General features: G+C 35.4%; 1 protein-coding gene across 2 annotated transcripts in view; it reads left to right on the top strand.

Moving 5' to 3' along the window:
• LOC114031865 (suppression of tumorigenicity 18 protein-like) overlaps nt 1-22957 on the top strand; it is a 139486-nt gene extending 116529 nt beyond the window's left edge. For both annotated transcript variants that reach the window (XM_027847045.1, XM_027847046.1), the window contains 4 exons: nt 1128-1216; nt 16989-17092; nt 19904-20047; nt 22656-22957. In XM_027847045.1, coding sequence (XP_027702846.1) covers nt 1128-1216; nt 16989-17092; nt 19904-20047; nt 22656-22796 — 478 coding nt within the window. In that variant the 3' untranslated portion in view covers nt 22797-22957. The remainder of the gene's footprint in view (nt 1-1127; nt 1217-16988; nt 17093-19903; nt 20048-22655) is intronic.
• Nucleotides 22958-24548: the final 1591 nt, after the last annotated feature.

The following is a 24548-nucleotide window of genomic DNA, read 5'->3' on the forward strand; positions in this document are numbered from 1 at the left end:
CTTGTACCATAGCCTCTTTATTTTTATTACTACTGACGTGTCCCCACCAAATCAAAATCAGTATAATTCCTTATAGTATTTGAAACTGGGGAAAATGTCACTTCTGTATTAATTTGGATTATCCTAGAGTTTTCTTCAGATATAATTTCCCAACATTTTTCATTTCACAGCAGTTTTCAGTCTTAAGTAGGTTAAATTCTAACTGAAGCCTTATCAAAATGTGAGTTTCAAATTATTCTTAATGGGTTTGAGTTTCCAATTTAGCTTTTTAATTATTTATTTGCATAACTATAACTAAATTATAAAACATTATAAATTATAAAAAGTATTGTGAATTATAAATTATGAAATTAACAGATATTTGTAACCAAATAATTATGTGACACTAAACTCATAGAAAACCAAGTTTTGTTTAGTGGTGTGATTCACACTTTTTAAACAAAACTGATAAATTAACTGGAAGTTGGAGACTGGTTAATTATAATTTTGCAACCTATGACAATGAAATTCGAAGTTTCATAAAGATGGCTGTTTTCTAATATATAACAAGCAGCATGCCAAGAGAATGATGGCAACAACCACAAAGTTCTAGAGTGGGTCCTTATTTTTGTGAAATTAAATGTTAAGCAAATCTCCAATGTGATAACATTTTATTTTGTTTTGTTTTATATAATGTTTGTATTTGAATGACTATGAAGAAAAGTGAAACTAGTGTTGGTATCTGGAGCTGTCAGACACAATCAGGTTCACAGAACTTATTCATAATAAATGACTTTATAATCCATAACTGGATTATAGAAAGTCAAGTGACAGCTACCAAACAGTGGCTTAAAGTACATGTACAACTTTTTACTTTTTAACGAAAGCAATGAAACTACAGGCATGTATCAATGTCAACTCCTTGTACTTGTATGGCATTCTTATGTTTTAAAAAACAATATGGCAATGTTTTGAAATGTTAAGGATTTTTTCCCCTTAGTTTTTGTAAAATTGAATTATGACAGCCAAAAAAAAATAAGCACAGAAACAGTGGCAGAATGGCATGAGACATGCATAAGAAAATTATAATACAACCAAATAAAATTACTCCATTTTCAAGCACTGGCTTAATCTTCTATTTTTCACAGCTTGTCTGGATGTCCTCTAAATGCACAAGCCATAAAAAAGGGCAAGGTCTCAGAAGAACTAATGACTATCAAGCTTAAAGCAAGTGGTGGTAAGATAATCTTGGCATCTTTTCTTGGTATCTTTTGTCCAAATGGGTTCGTGTTTGGATTGAATGGAAAGTATGGTCCTTGCCTCCACAAAGTAAATTTTCCATAATTTCAACTCAAAACGATAAATATACAAAAAAAGAAGCTTCTCCATCTCTTTGCTTATTCATCCCTAGGGGCCCCAGGAATAGAAAGGCTTGGCCATTTGACACAATGGATTAAGGGAAATGGGGAGAAGTAAGAAAATCCACAGTATTTTTACCCCTGAGGCTCAAAATGACCATTTTTTCATGGTAATTCTAGATGAGTTTCAGGTTAGCTAAACCATATGTCTATCCCCTACTGTTGGTCTCCTATCATATTTAGGGATGAATTTCTGGTGAATTTTCATCTGTCACTGATTCCTTGGCATTTTGATAGCAAAGGGCCATTATTAAATGTTATCTCAAGCATGTTTCATTTCCACAGGATATCTTTCTCCTAAAATGTTTGAGAAACAATGGCAAAGTATTTCTTTCCTCTGGAGATTTTGATTATTTTATTGATCTGTTAATGGCATAAAGCAGGAAATTACTCTTTGAAATGCTCTGTTACTTTATTTCCCTAGGAAGTATCACTCAATCTTACTAATCTGGGTGTGTGGCTTAAAAAAAGTGGGGAGAGATATAGAGTATCCAAGAAAAAAAAGCACTCGAGGGGAATAAAGTGCTAAAGTCCTAGGGTTTCCCTTCAGAGGCTTTAATTCAGCCTATTTAAAACTGTAACAAAAGCACAGTGAAAGTACTATCTTGGGAGACTTATTTGCCACTTGATATGCGCTCATGAAAGTCTCATTGAAAGAGTTTGTATTACCCATGTAGAGCAAAGAATAGATGCTCTTGATGCTTAGTGTAGGCTCTGTTCTCTCGAATGTTAGGATGATTAAAAACTAAATAAAACTAAATAAATAACATGCTAAAGGTTATAACTAGTTTGTATTCAGTCCTGCTATCTATTCCACATCCTGCCCTCACATTCTCTTTTCTAACTACCTAATATTCCTATTTTAAATTATTAATCAAATGTGTATTTGATAATAGTTGATCTATGTATATTATTTGCTCTTAAGGGATTTTTCTTGTTTAGTAATAGGAAAATATTAATTCTGAGTCAGAGTGCTACAAAATGCTACCTTTTTTCCCTTTCTAGTTAATCAATTGCCAGTACTGATTCATTAATGTGTTTTCCCAAAATCAAAAAAGTAGATATAAATTTAAAACTGTCAGCTAAACACACAAATGACTTGGATCAGAAATGTAAATATATGTTACATTGAATATAATAGTAAACTTACACTGAATTAAAAAAAAAGTCTAATAGCACCTCCACTAACACCTTGAAGAACTAAATCAATAAAGTCATCCTGAAGCACAAGAACCTCCAGGGTCTTCCTATTCCCTGTAGGATAAACTACAAACTTCTCTGTTTGGCAGTGGTTTTAGCCTACATTTCTAGGCTTATTACACATTACTTTCTTTCAAACACTCTATGATCCAGCTCAAGTGACTTATTGGCTCTTCTCTATACAACATCCCATAACTTTGCCTAAGCTGTTCCCCCATGTTTGGAATGAGCTCTTTCCTTACTTCCAACTCTTAGCATCCCTATCTTCCTTCAGGGACCAGCTTAAGTGTCACCTCTTACATGAGGCCTGTCAAGGAAATTATCTTATAAATACCTTACATACAATTTGAATTTACTTCTTTGTTCATGCAGTTTCTCTCCAGTAGAATGTATACTTCTTGAGGGCAGAAGCTGTTTCATTCCCGTCTTTGTATTCCCCAGAACGTAACTCCATGCCTATTATATTGCAAGCATTTAATAAATGCTCATTGAATACTAGAAATATTACACTTAATTTCACTCACCAGTAGACCTTGGTTATTGGTTTTCAGTAAGTCATTCAATTTCATTGTGTTTCAGTATCCTCATTTTCAAATGAAAACTAATATCTCTCATGCCCCAAATCATATGGTTATTATGAATGTTTCTGTTGTTGTTCAGTCATTTCAGTTTTGTCTAACTCTTTGTGATCCAATTGGGAGTTTTCTTGACAAAGATACTGGAGTGGTTTGCCATTTTCTTCTCCAGCTAATTTTATAAATGAGTAAACTGAGGCAAACAGGGTTAAGTGACTTGCCCAGGGTCACATTGCTAGTTAGTGCCTGAGGCCAGATTTGAACACAGTAGGATGAGTCTTTCTAACTTCAAGCCTACCACTCTATCCACTGTGCTACCTAGTTGTCCATTATGAATATTATATCATAGATGAAAAGATTTTGAGCTCTCATAGAAATGAAAACTTGGGTAATCCTAACAATTCACTGTAGTATTCTTACAGTTAGTGCTATACAAATCCTTTGCGGAAAAGAAGAAATCAACATTTCTGATTTGATCTAGAATCCCTCACTTCACAAAAAGTGAACTTTTTTTTATCCTAGTTACTTTTAAGGTTTATTAGACATTTAATTAGAATTTGACATTCCATTAGATTGTGAGCTCCTTGAGTACAGGAACTATCTTTTCCCTCTATTTGTATCCCCATCCCTTAGCATGGTGCCTGGCACATAGTAGGCATTGAAACACGTTTATTGCCTGATATTTTTAAAAGATAACCTGAAATGAGTTTAAGATTAGTATCAGACAGATAATCATGCTGACTACTGGACAATAGTTGACACACGGAGGATATAACAACACTAAATAAAAGTATAAAAGAGAAAAGTATAAAAAATTTACACAGTGCAAATCCTAAAGTTCCGCCAATGGGACAATTTCAGCCACCTTTTTTTCTTCCCTGACATTGCATCCATAAATTTTAGAGGACTTGATTCTTTTCATTGTCTTGTAAGACTGTTATCCTGTTGAATTTTTGTCATCAGTCACAAGCACATTCTTAGCAAATCTGAATCACAGGCTATTGTACTGACTCCTTGGTCACTGTTTGTAATACAAGATAAAAATGTATTCACATCGAGAGGGATCTGGCTGCTGTATGTCTTGATCCTTATCACCAATTAATGTAAATGAATCAGAGATGAAGGAATTCAAGAGTAAAGTTATGAAACTGTTGCCCTACACATGTGACTCATTATTTTAAATGGTCAAGGAGTGGGAAGATGTGCTACACTGATGGATTATCAGTACAAATCCCATTTACAAGAGATAGTAGAAGGTAGGGTTCTTCATGAAGAAATATAAACATTGGACCACCCCCAAGCATTGATGCTGGGACTGTTTTGTTTAGATTTTTTAATACATAATCTGAAAGGAGCACAGAATGATGCAGATGATCCAAAACATGTCTAATTAACTAAAAGGTTAAACTGATGGGGGAAAACAATGAAACAATTCTCCAGAAACCGTGAGATGGGGCACAAAAGTGGCAGATGAAATTCAATGTGACAGTTAAGGTAATTTAATAAAATTAAGGCATTTAAGAAAATTATTACTGAAGACATTGGCCCAGAATGTCACTGTAACTCCTGAGTTTAACAAAACTTACTACCTTATCAAGAAGAATACTAGAGACGAAACTGAAAATATCATACTAGTATACAAATTTCTATTGTGTCCTATTATGTTCACTCCAATCCTGGTTGCTGAACTTCAAAGAAAGTGTAACAAAATTGTTTTCTTAGGGTTTAGAAAAAAGTGACAAGATACAAGTAGTACCTAGTAAGCCATTTGGATGCAGACTCCAACTTAAATTATTAACACCATATTACTCAATAATAATATAAGAGAATAAGGAAATACCAAGTTGTCAATTTGTTGAAAGACTTAAATTTTGAACCAAAAGTAATGGTAGAAATTTTCTAGTCTAACTCTTTATCTTGAAATAAATAAACTAAAACCCAGAGAGGTTAATTTGCTTGTCCAAGGTCACAAGAAGCAAAACTGGGATCCAACACTGTAGAACTCTCTATTTATTAGTGTTAACAAAGGATTCAGGAATTTACAAAGCACTGTCCTAAGCAGGTGGATATCTAGTGATTTTTGCAGCCTCTGAATTGGTAAACTGAAGTGTTTCTAGAACAAATGATCTGGAAAAAACATTGAAATCCATCTATTTCTGTTTCAGAAGCTTCCTAGTAGCACCAGAATCAGAATCCAAGTTGAAAGTTCCAGTTTTCAAAAGAAGGCTACTCCTTTAAAGTTGAAGCAAGCGTGTATCTTATTCCTATTCCTATTCTTACTTTACCTTAAATTATTACATAATTAAAAGGTTTTCTAGCCCCCAATTTTTCTTCTATAATTATTCTTGAAAAATCTTTCTTTATATTGATGATATACTCTTTCCCAAATAGGTAAAAAATCTGTAATTATTCTAGAAAGTAATCTTTAAATATTAGTTATTCCATAAATAACATAAGAAAATTTTTCAGCAAATAATGGAGGAGAAAGAGAAAGCAGCAACTTTCAGTTCAGGCATTAAACAATAAGCCAACTGCTTCATAGGTATGAATTTATTGTAACAAAATGCAGTCCTGAATATCACAAAGCAAAGAGCACAATCACCAATACCAAAAGAACCATAATGAAATTCAAACATAGCAAAGATAGTCACTTAATTGAAGTAACACTAAAAAATCTAAAAAATCTTCTATAGCAAAGAAAAAAATATGGATTAGGATCACCCATAAATTACAAACCTGTAAAATTTGAAACAGCTTCCTTTAAAAAAAAAAGTCTTATATCTATGTTCCAGCATTCTAGAAGTTCTAATGTAAGGAATCAAAACATATATTCATGTAGCCATAATCAAATGCCTAATGGAACAGAAAATTTTACATATAAGCCATCTGTTTAAAATGATGTTATGCTCAGCTACAGAACTCCAAGAGCTGACTTAATAAAGACCATGGACTTCTTCAGTTCTATTCTTTCCCTATGGACTCACAAGCCACTTATCAAATGGGCACTAAATCATGTGATTGGCGGGATCTTCAAGCAAAATTTTGTCCAACAAGCTAGCCATTGAAGGTATATTTTTTCCTAGATAGTATTAGAAATGAACACAGTAGCTCCCCCACCTAGTCAATTTCACCCCTTTACTAACAAGCCAATTTTAGGCTATTATTACAGTAATTTGTCTCCAAGCAATGCCCATTGTTATGATAAAAGGCGAACACTATTCGATTAAAGTAGCAAACCTGATTCAGTGGAAGTCCCGAGTCAAAGAACCTTGTTACTTTACAATCTGACTTGTGTCTTAATACCCCTGGCATAAGTTTCTTGGTGAGATATTAACTCATTGATTCTAGAAAGAAAATTGCTCTCTGACATATGTAACTACTAGATTCTCCCTACTTATTATTAATGATATTAGCACACATTTGAAAAGTACTTTAGTGTTTCTAAGGTACTTTACTCATAGCAACTCTCTGAGGGTAGATAGTACAAGAATTGTCCTATCCATTTTACAGACAGGGGAACTGAGGCTCAGAGTCATGAAATGACTCACTCTGGGTCGCATAATTAGTAAATTTCAAGCAAGCCAGTTTTAATTTAGTGATAAGATTGGAAGCCCATTGAAAAGTTTGTAAATCAGGATCCAAATTCATGTCTCCTGACTCCAAGTCCAATGGTCTCCACCATACCACTTCATAAGTCAGAGCTAATACTACTTTAGGCGGTACAGTTATTACTTTATGGTTTTTTATTCAGTCGATATCTTTTAGAAAAGGAACTTTAAAAGGTTACTTATACTTACATTCAAAAATTCACTGTGTTTTAAGCTTTATTACATATTTCCAAGAGTATACTATGTCCATATTTAGCAGTGTAAGTCTTTAATGACCTTCAGTCATATCAATAAAATTCTGATCTTACCTGAGTTAGGGAACCCAGAGAATGATAATTTAAATTATCAAGAGTATAGAGGGCTAATACATGAGGACAAGTGAAAAGATCACGACCTTACTTTGGAAACATGGAAGCTGGAAATCAAAATCTATAAATCATGATAAATACAGGTGCATGGAAAATAGTTGTTCACTGAATCCCAGTATATGAGAACTAGGAGGCGGCATGAATTTTGAAATTCATAAATTTAAGAGGAAAATTACAGATCTCATTACCAAAAGTTGAAAAAGGTTGGAAATATGAACTCTTTAAAAAATACAATAATAATAAATAATAATAACAAAAACAACAGCTAGCTTTTACAATGCATTTTTGCAATATCATATCATTGTATTTTCACAACAGCTCTGGGAGGTAAGTGCTCTTATTATCCAGGTTTTACAAATGAGGAAGGAAACTAGCTTAAGTGATTTGCCCAGAGTCACACAGATGGTAAGTGTCTAAAGTTGGATTTGAAGTCCAGTCTTCCAGACTCCAGCTCTCTAACCACTCATCTGCCTCCTTATTTGGATATATTCATGAAGTTAACATTTATAATGGATTGATAAGAGAAATTAGGGAAGCTAATTTTAACCTTGATAATTTATGATAACTGTGTCTACACTGTGCTCCAAACTACAATTTGAAATTGAACAAAGGGTTGACAATCATTTTCACAAAATCATAGGATTTAGAACTAGAGAATTCTTGGAAATCATTTTGTCTAAACCCTTCATTTTATAGATGAGAAAACTGAGAGTTTGGGTGATTTGCCCAAGATCACCTAGGTAGTTCTTCTGGATCTCCTTTGGGGTCATCATGAGACAGAATCTTGGGTTTGGTAAACCTTTACAATTATTGTTGTTCAGATGTTTTTCAGTCATGTCCAACTCCCCATTTGGGGTTTTCTTAGCAAAGATATTGGCATGCTTTGCCATTTCCCCAACTCATTTTATAGATGAGGAACTGAGGTGAACAGGGTTAAGTGACTTGCCCAGGGCCACACACCTAGTAAGTGTTTGAGGCCGGATTTGAACTGATGATGAGTCTTCCTGATTCCCAGTCCAGTGCTCTATCCACTGGACCATCTAGCTACCCCCAAAAAAATTATATTGGATCTTGTTGTGCAGTCATTTCAGTCATGTCTGACTCTTTATGATTCCATTTTGGGGGTTTTCTTGGCGAAGAAACTGGAATCATTTGTCATTTCCTTCCCATTTTACAGATGAGGAAACTGAGGTAAACAGGATTAAGTGTCTTGCCCAAGGTCACACAGCTAGTGTCTGAGGCTAAATCTGAACTCATGAAGATGAGTCTTCCTGACTCTAGGCCTGGCACTCCATCCACTGTGCCATCTAGCTGTCCCATTATTTATTTTCATCATTCCCTCATGAAAAATATACATGCATTAAACAAACAACATTCTGATTTTTAAGTTGTAAAATATAATGGGCTGGTAGAATCAGAGAAAATAAAAATACCTGAGTTAAAATATCAGACAAAACATAAAAGATAATGGACAAAAATATCTAAGGGAAGGGATGGAGTTACTCCAATATTACACTGATTCCTTAATGACTGGTAAGGAGTAAGATTTAGGACAGTTTTATTCTGGTAGCAAACAGAAATTACTGATGAGATATAATTTCCAAGGGAAAGAGCAAAAATGATATGACGAAGTAAGAGAAGCTCGATAGATAATATGATTCCACAATGAAAAAGAATAGAAAAAAATAGCTTTCTGTGACCTAGAACATTACTTTGCAGAGACAGAAGAGAAAGAAAATGTGACAAAGACTAAATATAAACAACTGAGATCAAATAGAGAAAGAAGAGATATTATTTAGCATGAAGAATTTGAAAATGCATAGTCAAAAAAAATCTTGAATTACAGAAAGGAAAGTTTTATCCTATGTTTTGTTCACTTAGGAATTACTGCCCCCCCAAAAATGTTAGCTCTTTCCCTAGATCCCCATCAAGTTTTCAGTGATCTGGGAGGTAGATTTTCCAGCAATTTAACAGCCAAAGCATTCATAAGTAGTCTTCAGCAGAAAATCATAACATCATGGAGTTGAATAGGACCTTTGAGGTTATCCAATCCAATCTGTCACCCCACACCCGGTGACAATGAAACCTCACTAACATAAGATCCTGACCTTGCTATTGCTCAAATACTTCCAATGAGCTCACTACTTTACAAAGTGGCCTATTCCCTTCTTGGTCACAGCTCTAATCATTATGAAATTTTCTCATATACTGAAGTATACACCTCTAACTTTCCACTGGTCTTCACTCTGACCTCTTGAAGCTCTGTAAATATCTGGAGTCAGCTATAGCTTTTCCTCTTAGTGTTTCCTATAAACAGGCTCAACTTGCCCAACTTCTTCTGTGGTCCCTCCTGGGATAAATTTTCCCCTCACCCTATTGGTTACAAGCTTCTAGACACAATATAGTACTCTGAAAAAGATTAATCAAACAATCAATAAGCATTTATTAATCACGTACTACATGTGTTAAGCACCAGAAATAGAAACACAAAAAATGAAACAATACCTACTCTCAAAGAGCTTAGTTGTATTTTAATGGGAAAAGCCACAAGTACATAACATAAGCATATAAAGAATAAGTAGAAATAAATACAAATTGTTAGATACAGAGTCATTAGGAAGGAAGAATACTAGCAGATGGGGCAGATGAGGAGATCCAGAAAGGGGAGTCAGGAAAGATTTCATATAGGAAATTGTGTTTGAGATGCATCTTAAAAGAAGAAATGAATTCTCTGAGGTGGAGGTGAGGAGTGAATTCCAGGCATGGAGAACACGCAGTGAAAAGGTATGGAGATCAGAGAGAAAATGCTATGTATGGGGAATAGAGAGATCCAGATGGCTGAATTTCAGATTGTGGAAGGAAAGGAGAAAGTCTAATGAGACAGGAGAAACAGACTGGAACTAGGTTGTCAAAGGATGATAAGCAAGCATGAAGAGAGAACACGAACATAATGGGTGTTTAATGGGCAGCTTTTTCTAGGAGTTTGAGAAATTGAGAAGAGATGTGGAACAGGATTTTGAGGAGATAGTAGAGCCTAGTGAAAATTTCTTAAGGAGGGGAAAGACTTGAATGCATTAGGAATTAATAATAATAATAATAATAATAATAATGGCATTTATACAACACTTTAAGGTTTGCAAAGTACTTTGCAAATATTATCTTACTTTATTCTTACCCTGGGAAGTAGATGCTATTATTTTTTTTAAGGCAATTGGAGTTAAGTGACTTGCCCAGGGTCACACAGCTAGTAAGTGTCAAGTGTTTGGTCTGAGGCTGGATTTGAACTCAGGTCCTCCTAACTTTAGGGCTGGTGCTCTACCCACTGTGCCACCTAGCTGCCCCAGTAGATGCCATTATTATCCCCACTTTACAAATTGAGGCAGAGGTAAAGTATAAAGCCAAGGTCACATAGCTAATAAGTACCTGAGGCCAGATTTGAACTGGTCTTCCTGATTCCAGGTCCATGTCACTATCCAAGGCATTTCCTAGCTAAATTAGTAGGGAAGGAACTAGTAGATAGGGAGAGATTGAGGACTGACAGGGGATGGGGATAACTAAAAGGGAAATCTTCTGAAAGTTAAATAGTTAATAAGCAGATCAAGATTGGGAAGGGAAGAAAGTAAAGTCAGAGCAAGGGTAATGGCCTGAGAAAGTACTGAGGAATAGAGGGACTGTAGGTTTCAATGAGAGCAAAGAATAGGTTTAGAGTGGGTGAGGATTAGAAAGAAATGGAAAGATAGAAAGTTATGGTCAGTTAGAGGAATGTTGTTTTGTTGTTGTTGTTTTGTTTTGTTTTTTTATTCAGAAAGTGGAATACTTGTTGATAATGGCAAGATCCAAAGTATGACCATTCTGGTGTATAGCTGAGGTGGAGAGGTCATAGTTTTAAGGATATTTAGGAATTGGAAGATTAGGGAATTTGACAGCATTAATATGGCTGTTGAAGTTTTCTAGTATAAGAAAAAGAGTTTGGTAGACAGGGATTGGTATTGGTAGATTGGGCCTGGAGTCAGGAAGACTCATCTTCCTGTTTTCAAATCTGGCCTCAGATACTTACTAGCTGTGTGACCCTGGGCAGGTCATTTAACCCTGTTGTCTCAGTTTTTCACCTGTAAAAAGCTGAAGAAGGAAATGGCAAACCATTCTAGTATCTTTGTCAAGAAAACCCCAAATGGGGTCATGAAGAATCATGTGTTTTCACATGCAACTGGGAAATAAGAATAACAGGAAATGGGGTACAGAAATCTATCCTGCCCTACAGGAAAATAGAAGAGGAAGGAGGGGAGAGATAGCAGGGAAAGCAGACTAGGGCAAGGGGTATTCAGAATACATGCCATCTTGGGGTGGGGCGAGGGGCAAGATGGGGTGAAAATTTGGAACTCAAAATCTTGTGGAAGTAAATGTTGAAAACTAAAAATAAAAAAAATATAAAAAAAGAGTCACATGTGACTGAAATGACTAAACAACAAGGATGTAACAACTATTATAGTTTGAACAGGATAGAAAACTTTAATTAATTAAACATAAAAATAGGAGAGGCTCTTGAGTGCTGATGGCAATGGGAGAGACCAAAGTGACTGTGGAGTACAAGGAATATTTTGACTTCTCAGTAAATTTATTTTGGGAGGGGAAGGGTGATGAGTGATGGGAGAGATAGTGCTAGAGAGGATAGCCAGGGATTCAGTATCATCTTAAGGGAACCAGTTCTCAATGAGAACAAATAGATAAAAGAAGCATGATGGAAAGAAATCCAGAATGAAGAAATGTATTCACTATGGAAGGGGTAGACATGCTTGGAGTGGGATTTGGTTATGGTAGGGATGAAGAGGATGGAAATTAGAGAATAGGAGGTGGAGGTTGAGAATAGTTTGCTCATAGATAGCCATTAACTGAGTAATGAGGAGACAAAGAACTTAAACAGGTAGTGAGAGTTTATTGGCCATAGGGATGGGTAGCACATAAAATACAATGCCCCAGTCTCAAAGTGATGTTGTTACCTGACAAGGGCCAGAAGCTCATGTCCTTAGTCACTCTACTTGCTCCTCCTTGCTTAATGGGCAGAGGGAGGGGTGGATAGTATTAAATCTCGGACTAAAAGAAGAAGCAAGGCCTGGGTGAAGCTTTCCCCACTTGTTTCTCCAGGCCTGAATGGGAAATATTGGGCTGTTAACACTGGAGCCAGGTACCCTCTGCTGTCAGAGTGCTAGAAAGACACTGAGTTGCCCCCACCCCTTCCTCAGAACTAAAGATAGTACTCCAGATATAATCTACAACAATTATTGTTTAGTTATTTAGTTCTGTCTCATAACCCCATTTATATGGTTTTCTTGGCAAAGATGCTAGAATGGTTTGCTATTTCCTTCTCCAGGATTCTCATTTTACAGTTCAGGAAACTGAGGCAAAGAGGTTAAGTGACTTGCCCAGGGTCACAGGGCTAGTAAGTGTCTGAAGATGGATTTGAACTCAGGTCCTTCTGACGCCAGAGCCAGCACTCTATCCACTATGCCACCTAGCTACCCCTAAAAAGACCTTCAACATCAACTAGTCCAAACCCATCATTATACAGATGAGGGCACTGAGGATAAGAGGTGATTTGCCAAGGTCACAGAAAGTAAAACAGTAAAACTACAGAGACAGGATTTGAACCAAGGTCTCTGAATCACAAGTCCAGTGCTCTTTCAATTGTATCATAATGCAGTCCTAAAATGTATAAGCAGAAAAGGAAAGGGGCTAGTCATGTAACAAAGGTAAGGGGAAACAAATGGATAGGTCTAATTTCACATTAGTAACTATAAAGCATCTAGTATATTGTGTAAATTCTATGAGGATTTTATGGAAGGACAGAGACAAGAATCACAGGGGAAGAGAAGGTAGATTGTTGTGGGAGTACCCATACCCATGAGATCATAGATTGATTCATCAAAGTAATGATTTAAGTATTGGAGTACTGATCTGCATACTATACTACCATTAGTGCAAGCTGACATTGTACTTTTTCCAACAAGCATTTATTTTACACTGATGACTCATATTGAGTTTATTACCAAATAATACCATCAGGTGTTTTTCATATTTACTTCCTTCAAGCCATATCCCTCCCTGGACTTTCTAAAATAGGAATGTATGACTTTGCTAGCTTGTGGGAAGGCCTTGTGCTTGTGGGATGCCTGTATATGTGCATAGATGCTGGAAAGTACAGGAAATCAGGAAAGAGGAAGAAGTCCAACTGGGCCGGAATATATGTAGTAGGAAATAATAAGATCTACCTCTCAGACTTGTTGTGAGGATCAAATAAGATGTTATATAAAAACAGTGAATTCTTTCCATGTATTTTGCATAACATGAGCTATTATTAGTAATATGTGCAGAGGGAGGATCTGTGATTTCATTAGAATTCCTGAGGAAGAATCTCCTTCCATTAATCCACAAAGCAGCTTTCTACAAGTCATGGAGTCCCCTACGGCACTGAGAAGTTGAGTTACTTGCCCAAAGGCATGCTGTCAGATGTCAGAAGAGTTTGAATTCAGGCCTTTTTGCTTCCCAGGCCAGTTCTCTATTCGTGGTGCTACATTGCCTCTCATTATTATTATTATTATTATTATTATTATTATTATTATTATTATTAATTATGTGAAAGTGAGTGGTGTTAAGTAAGATTGGAAAGATAGGTTGGTGCCAAATTCTAGAATGCCTTAAATACCAAGCCTCCTGACACTTGTATTTTAGCTTCTAGTCAGTGGGAAGCAGGAGAGTGACTTAGTCCAACTTTTGCACTAGGATGTATTTGGAGATAGAACTCAATTAAAATGTCAGTAAAAATGAGATCTCTATAAGATACCAATTTACAAAGAAGCAAGTTTTAAATAGATTGATGCCATCTTCCACTTTAATGTCAGTTATCAACTTTGATTTAATTTATTAATTTATTATACTTATTATTAATGTGTTATAATTATACTAAATTAATTTATTAAATTGATGTATTATAATTATTAATTTAAAGCAACCTAATTTGTCCAACACCCATATGCTTCAAAGTGAGGGTGCTAGCAGGCCACTTTACTGTACCAAAACTAAGCATCACAGCCATCACATCTCTCTAATTTCAGGGAGACACTGAGTAATTGTCTCTTGAGGCAAAGTCTCACTCAACTATACATTATCTGCAAAAGAAAAATCTAGCCCATGGTTCTTCAACTCTAAGCTTATATTCATCCTCTTCTTTTTCTTCAATATTTCAAAAGATTTCCTTCATTGCAAGTACTCCTTCCACTAGAGTAAATTTCAAATCTCTCTTGATCTCATAGATAGTTCCATGAGTGTGGTGACTGACCCAAACAGTTAATCACCTGGTCACCAATTTCTGGTTGAGAACCTCTTTGAATTCAGGTAGTAAATATATCTCTACATCCTTAAGCAAACTCTGTCCATCTTAGAAGGATTTATTGTAGGTTGTGTTCCACTACCAAAGCTTTCAAGAATCCATCAATCAATCAACAATCATTTCTTATGCACCAACTATGTGCTTGGCACTGTGATGGAAGTGGGGATAATGATAATAATAGCAACTAACATTTATATAGCATTTACTATGTGTCAGATACTATACTAAGCACTTTACAATTATTATCTCATTTTATCCTTGAAACAACTTTGAGAGGTAGTTATTATTATCCTCATTTTACAGATAAGGAAACTGAGGCAAACAAAGGTTAAGTGACTTGCCAAGATTACACAGCTAGTAGGTATCTAAAGTCACATTTGAACTCAGGTCTTCTAGACTCCATATATGACACTCTATCCATAGTGCCACCAAGTAGGGTACTATATTACCATAGTGCCCTTAAGGAGCTTATAGTCTCCTGGAGGAATACAATATGTTCACAGATAAGTAAATACAAGTAAATACAAATTTGCATAAATATATGCAAAATAATACACAGTAATAGGGGGGTGTTGCTAACTATCAGGAAAGGCTTCTTGAAAGAAGTGACATGAACTTAAAGGCAGCTGGCATAAGGGGGTGGGAGTGAGTGAGTGATGTTTCCAAGAAGTGGAGTAGAGGAAAAAGAAGATTCCTACAGAAGGGATGTGATTAAATGGGGAAAAGCAAATAAGCTAATTTGATTGGAGCAGAGAGTTCACGAAGGAAGTAATATGTCATCAGCCTGAAAAGATAAACTGAAGCCAGATTGGGAAGGGCATTAAATGCCAAAAAAAAAAAAAAAAAAAATATTTGTATTTTAACCCAAGACAATGGTGAGTCACTAAAGTTCCATACCATGAAGAGGCACTTTTAGGAAGGATACATCTTTTAAATGATCTTTTTCTGCTCCATTCAGCCTGTGTTCTTAAAAATACCCTTTCAGTCTTGTTCTCACTGCTTCCCATCTCACTGCTATCCCAAATTTCAGCCAATAAAAGAAATACTCCTGCTGGTGGGCAGCTCCTAGATGTCCCCCTTAAATTCTATGACCCTCAATTTCCAACCTTATTGCAATTACCTAGCAAACTCTTTCATTATCCAGGTCATAGTCATTCTTCTATGTGCCTCCCATCTATTACTTCTACTTCCCTTCTAATAAATGATTAATTAATACACTATATGATTCTTTAGTAAAATGCAACTGCTAACAGTTGTGGGGTTTTTGTTTGTTTGGTTTTTATTATCCTATTTCAGAAAAAAAGCATTTACAAAGAACTTTGTTCTACTGCTTTTTAACAATGCTTTTAAACATAACAAACATTATGAATATAAACACTGAATGTAGAGAACTTTAGTTTTGTTACAAGTAGTGTGGATCAAGTTGGAAAGGGAGTTTGGGGCCAGGTAGATTGAACATCAGGCTAAAGAACTTAGACTGTATGTCTTAAAATATCTCAGTCTCGGGGCAGTTAGGTGGCACAATGATATAGCTCTGGCCTTGGAGTCAAGAGGACCTGAGTTCAAATCTGGTCTCAGACATTTGACGCTTACTAGCTATGTGATCCTGGACAAGTCACTTAACTCCTATTGCTTCACCAAAAAACAACAACAAAATATCTCAGTCTTCCTGAAAGTAACTTTAGGGAGACAGTAAGCTCATATTTATCCAGATCTTAGAGAACCAAGAAACTGAATTAATCAGATTCCTTTGAGGAGCAAAATTCCTCAGTCTCCTTAAGGGTGAAGAGAGGAACCAAGACCAAACAAATGATGAATAAACACACCAAATTTACATACTTTTAAAAAGCAACTTTTAAAGAAGTTGAGCTTTAAATCAGTGCCTAAAACCTCTGTAGATGAGGAAAAGTTGTAACCTAGAAGAATTAGATCAAGTTAAATAAGTATTGCTAATTAAAGTTAAAGGGTAGGTACTATGGTCTGGGCAGATTCAAGCCAGTCTACAATATTGTATAAAGGGGCAAATGATGTTCACAATGACAGTTCTGAAGTCCTGCAAGGTCCTAAAATGCCTTTGGAATCTTTGAATATTAAATTATGTCCAGCACAGTCCAATGTTAAATGTATTTAAAAATTAGTCATCTGTATAAGATGATACCATTAGGCTAACTAAAACTTCCATTACTTTTTTTTCCTGACAATTTTAGATTCCTGAGAGTATGTTAAACTTCTTACGAAGAAAAATAAATCATCCAACTCATATTGCCCAATGCCCCTCACTTCCCAGATATATGTATTTGTCATTGTTTTTCCTATCAAAACTTACCAGTTCCCATTAAGATGCGAAGTTGCACTGGGAATGTCTGTATTTTAGGTTTGCCTTGTTTTACATTGGTCAGATAGCTTCATGTGTGCCCATTTCTCCTCTCACCTTTAAACTGTCTGCCTCCTCACAGGTTTAGAGAGTGATGAGGAAATTAGGCATTTGGATGAGGAAATAAAGGAACTGAATGAATCCAACCTTAAAATTGAAGCAGACATGATGAAACTCCAGACCCAGGTAAAATGTTTTAAAAAAATCTTTTAAAAAGAATTAACATACAGAGACTTAGCATATTCTCCAAAGGAATCAGAGTACAAATACCTGAACACCAAAATAAGCATATTAGTAAACTAGGGTTTTGACTACTATAAAATTTCATACTTTAGGCAAATGTTTTAAAAAATGAAAAAGCATCTATTTCCTGGTCTGATCTTTGATTATGAGAAATAACATGAAAACAAGAAAAAGCATGGAATTTGAAGTCAAAAGACCTGGATTCAAATCTTAATTTTGCCCTGTGACAAAGGGCAAATCACTTCATTTCTCCTCTTCTCTATAAGCAGTGGGTAATAATGCTTGCCTTACTTAACAAACATGGGGTTGCTGGAAGGAACCCTGGCATAGTGGTGTATCACTGGACTTAGTTTGGAAAGACCTGGTTTTGCAACCTGGTGGTGAAACTCAACAACTGTTTGACCATGTGCATGTCATTTAATCTTTTTGAGTCTTCATTTCTAATTGGATAATATTTGCACTATTTACCTTAAAAGGTATTGTGAGCAAAGGGTATTTATAAGCCACAAAGGACTATATAAATGTGTGTGGTTATTAAACTGGAAAGTACTGTATCCAGGTGAACTCTTAATATCGATCTGGTATCCTGGAGGCTTCTTCACTCATCCATTCTTCTATTCATCAACCATTGATTAAATGGCATATTTAATTGACCCCACTGAACAGGGTCATTTCAAAGATAACAAAGATAAGGTTCTTGCCCTCTTAGATTCTACAACACAGTAGAACAAATATGACACATGAACATATGTGTAATCTATAACAATAGTTATATAATAATGATCATGCAGAAGAGATTTTGTAAAATAGTAATAATAATGACAATAATAATAAGTAAGACTGATAGTTGAAATTCTGGGAAAGATATGTTCTACGTAGTCCAAGAGAAAATCATGATAAAAAAAAATTATGTCCCTAACTTAATGATCTAATTAGTATAAATCAACTTTTTAACCCCAGAAAAATTGGGCTTGTCAATGGTGCCAATTGATATAATTTTTTCACAAATTTACCACAACTTACTACAAATTCTCCTATTATCCTATTATCATCCTATTATCTCTAATATGTACAAATGTGCTGTCTCATTTGATGATGCTTAGTCCTTCAATGTGTTCTTTATATCTCTACTATTAAATAATTTCCTTTCCCTATGATTTCATAGGGAAAATAAAATAAACCTGAGTTTCTGTGCTTTATGAAAGCAGGGATAGTATCTTATCTAATTTTTGTATCTCTCTCAGGCCCTTGCACAATTCTCTTACAGAACAATAATAATAAAAGTTATGTTTTAATGTTTATAAAATCATTGTAAAGAAATTCAATTCAACAAGCACCTACTGTGTGCCAGGCATTTTAGGAGACAATGCTGATGCAAAGAAAATAGTCCCTCTCCTAAAAGACCTTTCTTTTTTTTTTACTCACAACAATCTTTTCAGGTAGAAAGTAAAAGCATTATTATACAGTACTCATTTCCCAGACAAGTTCACTGAAATTCAACAGAAGTAAATGACCTGCACATGTTCATACCAGATTTTGAACATGTCAACTGACTCCAAGTGTCCTCTTTTTATGACATCACACAGTATGTCAATAGTAGTTGTTTAATATTGACTTCACCTTGAATTGAAACCATTCTCAGTTCAGACTCTAAAACTTAGATTTCCTGTCCATACAATCACGTTACCACTTAGTCCCATATGTTTCCTACCCATTGTCCAAAGGCAGTTAGGTTGTGCATTGGATAAAGCACTGGACCTGGAGTTAGGACGACCTGAGTTTGAATCCATCCTCCTATGCTTGCTAGTTGTATTAGCCTGGACAAGGCTTTTAACTTCCCCCAACTCAGTTTCTCATCTATAAAATGGAAATAATAATAGTACCTACTTCCCATAGTTATTATGAAGATAAAATAAGGGGAAAACAAGCATTTATTAAACACCTATTATGTATCAGGCACTTTATGTCTAAGCACTTTACAAATATTATCTCATTTGATCCTCTCAACAACCCTGGGAGGTAGATGCTGTTATTATCCCCATTTTGCAGTTGAGGAAACTGACATAGAGAAAGGTTAAGGACCTTGCCCAGGGACACACAACTAATAAATGTTTGAGGCCAAATTTGAACTCTGGTATTTTGTGACTCCAGGTCTATCCCATACCACCTAGCTACCTCTTGAGGCATACATACAATTTATAACCTTAGAATACTATATAAATGCTAGCTGCTATTATTGTCGTTGTTGTTGTTACCAAGTACCCTATAGCTACCTTCTTCCAACTTAGAGATAGAAGCCTCACCCAGAATTTTTAGCACCATTGCCTATAGCAAATCAGAAGGGTCACCAGAAAAAGCAATAAGGAAGAATACATAATCAGATGCTTTTCTTCCCTCCTCTCACCTCGGTTTTTCTCATAACCTCTCCAGTCCTGCATTTTGGAAATTGGGAGTTTGATCTATCTGAAATCAAGATTATGCTCACCTACACTGCAGGGCATAGTCTCAAATTTGTTAAATGTGATTTTGTGTGCAATAGCAGTAGGTTAGTTTAGAAATAAAGTAACTACCTTGCCCTATCTTGAGCTTTTACAGGAGTGTGATGCAAGTGGTAAATGTCTTTTACCATCTGTAGCTAAGGTTTAATATACTTTGGCACCTATTAAAATCTAATGCTTTTTCTCATTGGAGATAAACTTTATGTGTTCTTTTCAAGATGCAACTTCTCATCCTGTCAAGTTATTTCCATTTTAGATCACATCTATGGAGAGCAATTTAAAAACAATAGAAGAAGAAAACAAACTTATCGAACAGAACAATGAGAGCCTGTTGAAGGAGCTGGCTGGCCTGAGCCAAGCCCTCATCTCAAGTCTTGCTGACATTCAGCTTCCACAGATGGTAAGTATAAGCCCCCAAACTTCACCTTCTCCATTGTCAGAGGCATCAACAATGTTATTTCACAATTCAGGACAAGGCTGCCTCTGAGCAACATTTCAGCTTTCAGGAATCCAGTTCAGTAATCAGAGAGCTACTTGACACATTTTCATAATTTTACCCTCCATTAATCCCTCTCAGTGTGAACTTGATAAATACCTATTGTTATAAATATTATCAAGGTTAAAGTTTTCTGACACCAAGAAAAAATATACCTCTTCAGTGAATGAGGTCATATGAAGTTAATTTTTAAAATATAACATACAGGCTGAAAAGGAAATGTTTCATTGAATGTAAAGCTGATTTCTAGGGAGTGATAGGGAAGTTTGAGATTATTCCTTTTTTATTAAATAACATGGACACAATGGAGTACTGCCAGTAGCTCTTCCTTCAGCAATGAAAACACTTACAACTCCAATCCAAGGAAAATAATTCTCTAACATAGATTCTACCTGAAAAATAACAATAGGAAGTCAAAATTCTACCAATGTTGTCTTCAAATTGGATACTTCAAAAACAATCTATAGCTACTTAACTTCTCTAAGACACAACTGATGCATTTGGCAAGCAGCCAGGAAGTGACAATTTCCTAGGACATTTTTCTTGTAACATATTATCCCTTTGTTTCCAGCACCAAACACACAGGAGATCTAAGACTTGTCTCTTTTAACTAGCCCAAGCAAAGTCCTGCACACTGACCTGAAGGAGTTTAAGAAAAAAGCTAATGGAAAAAGAAAACCCTTTCTTTTCTTCTATTTACAAAACTCACACGTAAAAGTACTTAGGTACTTCAGCTTTTCAGTGTACGAAGTAGTTACTTACTGAACTTCCCAATATCCCAAATCAAGCCTGTGTCTGCAGTAATCATTTAAGACATAACAATTATGAAGCTCTTTAGAAAAATAATTAACCTGTGAATCTTCTTCATTACAAAATAGAAGGGGCAGTATGCAAATACAATGAGGTTAAAAAAAGGTGGAGGGAAGAAACTATACATATAATATTAATTCATTTTATTATTAATATGTTAACAAATTTAATATATTTTAAAGTCTATACATTTAAAGCAGTATGTATGTATATATATGTATCTTGATACAGATATAGATATATTTCTTTTTTAAATGCTTAATAGCTCATATATGCCAATGTTTACCTGTCAGAATGCCTTCCCTGAAACCATTTTTCGACCTCCTTTGAAAAAGGTCTAGGATAGAAAAGAACAGCCTAACTAGAGAATCAAAGGATTTTGAAGTTTTCCCCATTTTAAAAGGGAAAAGAATCAACTTCAAATTTACTCCTTTCTAGAATGTAACCGTCTCGTTGACCAATTCTAAGATGAGATTCTTTATATAAAATCCTTATAAGCTATAGTAAAGATATCCCTTGATCCAAAAGGGGGGGGGGGAAGGAGTGTTACTATAAATAAAAGAAACTTTTAATTTCTGACCATCTTTAAAATAGTTTCTGATTTTTTTTCTTTTTTCTTTTGCAGTATCATTTATTAACTATGCCACTAATCTTATTTCAGATTTTTATTCCCTCTTTTCTTTTTATACACACTCCATGGTCAATGTAATTTACTTAAAGTAGTAAGAGTCCTACATAGTTTATTTAATCTCTGACTTTTTAAATGCTCTACAAATAAGTATAACTATCTCTACTTTCTAAGTGAGGAAAACAAGCAGGCATAGGGAGGTTGAGTGATTTTCTAAGAATAACTCAGTACACTAATACCAAAGACTGGATGAAGCAGAGATTGGAGATTTATGAAAACAAAACTAATTATACTCATCTACTTTATCTAGACACATAACCATCAATATCTCAAGAGTTAAGAAAGCTTTACTTCTCTGGAACATGATAATAGTAATAATGATAATAAAACCTTACAATTGTGTGATATTTTGTCTTTCAAATTACTTCCACATCTGTTATCTCATTTGATCCTTAAACTGTGGAAAATAGAGCATGTGTCTCATTTAACATGTGGGGAAACTGAAGCAAGGCAGGTTAAATACTCTGTCAACTGTCACCCAGATAGTTAGTAGAAAAGATGGAATGACACCTAATTCTCCTGGCCCCCAGTCATGCACCATTGAAGAAGCTGGCTGGTCTAAGATAAGCCCTCATTTTTGGCTTCTAAAAATGGTAAGTCTTAAGATCAAAAATTTTCCTATTTTGTTGGAAGGAACTCCCCTGTCATTTTACAGCTTATTTCAAAGATGTCTATCATGCCTGTTTTCTGTTTTGAAAAATCAGTCCAGTAGCCAGCCACATCTTGCTACTCTAAATTGGCTAACAATGTACTTTACCATACAATCAAGTTACATTAATCCAATTAAGCCTCCCCTCCCAGTATAAAATGAGCAGATGAGTCCCACCACACACCCAATCACTCTTCCTCTCCCCTAAATTCCTAATGGTAATTTGGGTCTCTGCCCATCCTGGTGACCTTAGGCTTCCCACTTCACTAGCCTAGATTATTGCTTCACTGTTACCCTTATTTAACATACCTTGTGAATCAGTCTGAGCTTCTGTGATTGGTATAATATGTTTTGTCTTCATTCAGGGACCAATCAGTGAGCAGAATTTCGAAGCATATGTAAATACACTCACAGACATGTACAGCAATCTGGAGCGGGACTATTCCCCGGAATGCAAAGCTCTGCTGGAAAGTATCAAACAGGCAGTGAAGGGTATCCATGTGTAGGATGTGAGAGCTGCCGGGCAACAGAAATTACAAACAGCAGTCAACTCCAGATGGATCTGTTAGGGGTTCGTGTACTGCTAAGGCGTATAGGTTGCCGTGCTGCATTTACAATTGCAACATTGCACTATTTTTTTTTTTCCCAGCTGACATAAAAAGGAAAGAAAAACACGATCGACTATTTGGGTTAACAGCGATGCACTCAATTAGTATTCTTTATTTATTTTACTATGTGTATCTTTTGTTCCTTTCTTTGCACTTTTTTATGTAAAGCATATGTAAAAAGTATGTGTGACTATTTTTTATATTTTTTATTTATTTCTAATCAAAGATTTTTTTTATCTTAACAGCATTTTACAGCCTGCCATATTTTTACAAATGTGTTTATTAATTTATTTTCCAATGGGATTTTAAATAGACTGAAAAGTTACTCTGTAAACTTAATAACTTGCTGGGTTTGTACGGAAAAATAAACATAACAAAAAAAAATGTGTGAAAGAACCAGTTACCTAAAGGAGTGGTCTGTGGTCTAGTTTGATTTTCATTGCATACTGCTTACTTTTCAATGACTTTGTACTGGGAAAGAGTTTGAGGTCATTATGAGACGGCAGGAGGAAAGAGTGAAAAGAGAAATGCTGCCCACTAGTGGGAAAACTCGCACTCCTAAAAGCACAGTATGCTGGAAACCAGCATGTTAGCAATAATGAAGCATAGCAATCAGCAAAGCATTTGACGTGGCTGTGTGGTTTTTAGTCTACATGTACTCTTATGATTTGAAATATTTTAAAGAAATTCAAAGAATTCTTTTAATGATATAGTTGTTGTTTTGTTTTGTTTTGTTTTTGAAGTCATCTCAGATAGTTGACAACTCTTATCCCTAGGCAAGAAGGCTTAATGACCAGGCAGGTGTTAGTAGCACACGTTGGTGCAATAGATATAGAAGGGACAAGACCAATAAAGATTTGTACTCAGAAAATACAAAAGCATCCAAATGAAAAGATTTGTAGATACCAATTTCCCCTGAAATACTTTAGCATACCGGTTTGACTCAAAAGAGCAAAAAAAAAAATGCAGCAACAGAGGCAAATATCTGATTCCAATCTAGTTGCGGGGTGGGTTTGTTTTTGTTTTTGTTTTTGATTTTTTATGTTCGTAATCCAAACCATAGCAACACAATGAGACGTTTCACCCATCCTTAGGAAACAAGACAACTATAAACCTGTTGCCAGTCTTTTCACGGGGCACCAAGTGTTATCATACACATGCCCAAGCACCCCAGGATGTGTGTGTGTGTTAGTTAGCCTGGACTATGAATTTCTGAATGGATCAGAGTTTAGTAGTTGCTATAACAAAGGCAATGTCTATTTCAGGGATTGTAAGTAATTAAACATTGTTTCAAAAGTTTTTTTATATTTATTTTTTTTAAGAAAAAGGTATAGACAACCAGCTAAACTGCCTTTTTGGTATGCACACACACCTCATGTGCAGATGTGCCTCAGTGTAAATGTATACATGGACTTGGCGTGTGCTTAATTTTCTGTGCTACAACAAAAGTGTTTATTTTTTATTAGCCTCATTTCTATTTAGACTGAATGTGATGGCATTCACAGGCTTGATATATGCCACTATTATTACTGTTAACTGCACAAAATGAAAGTAATATTCAAAGGTAATTCCACTCTCATGCACTGTGGTTATTGTTCTGCATTAAGTGGGGCTTTACTTTTGGGTGGGGGCTCATTGAAAGCCTCAAAT

This window comes from Vombatus ursinus, unplaced genomic scaffold (assembly GCF_900497805.2).
Source record: "Vombatus ursinus unplaced genomic scaffold, bare-nosed wombat genome assembly UNPS02015255.1, whole genome shotgun sequence".
NCBI lineage: Eukaryota > Metazoa > Chordata > Mammalia > Diprotodontia > Vombatidae > Vombatus > Vombatus ursinus.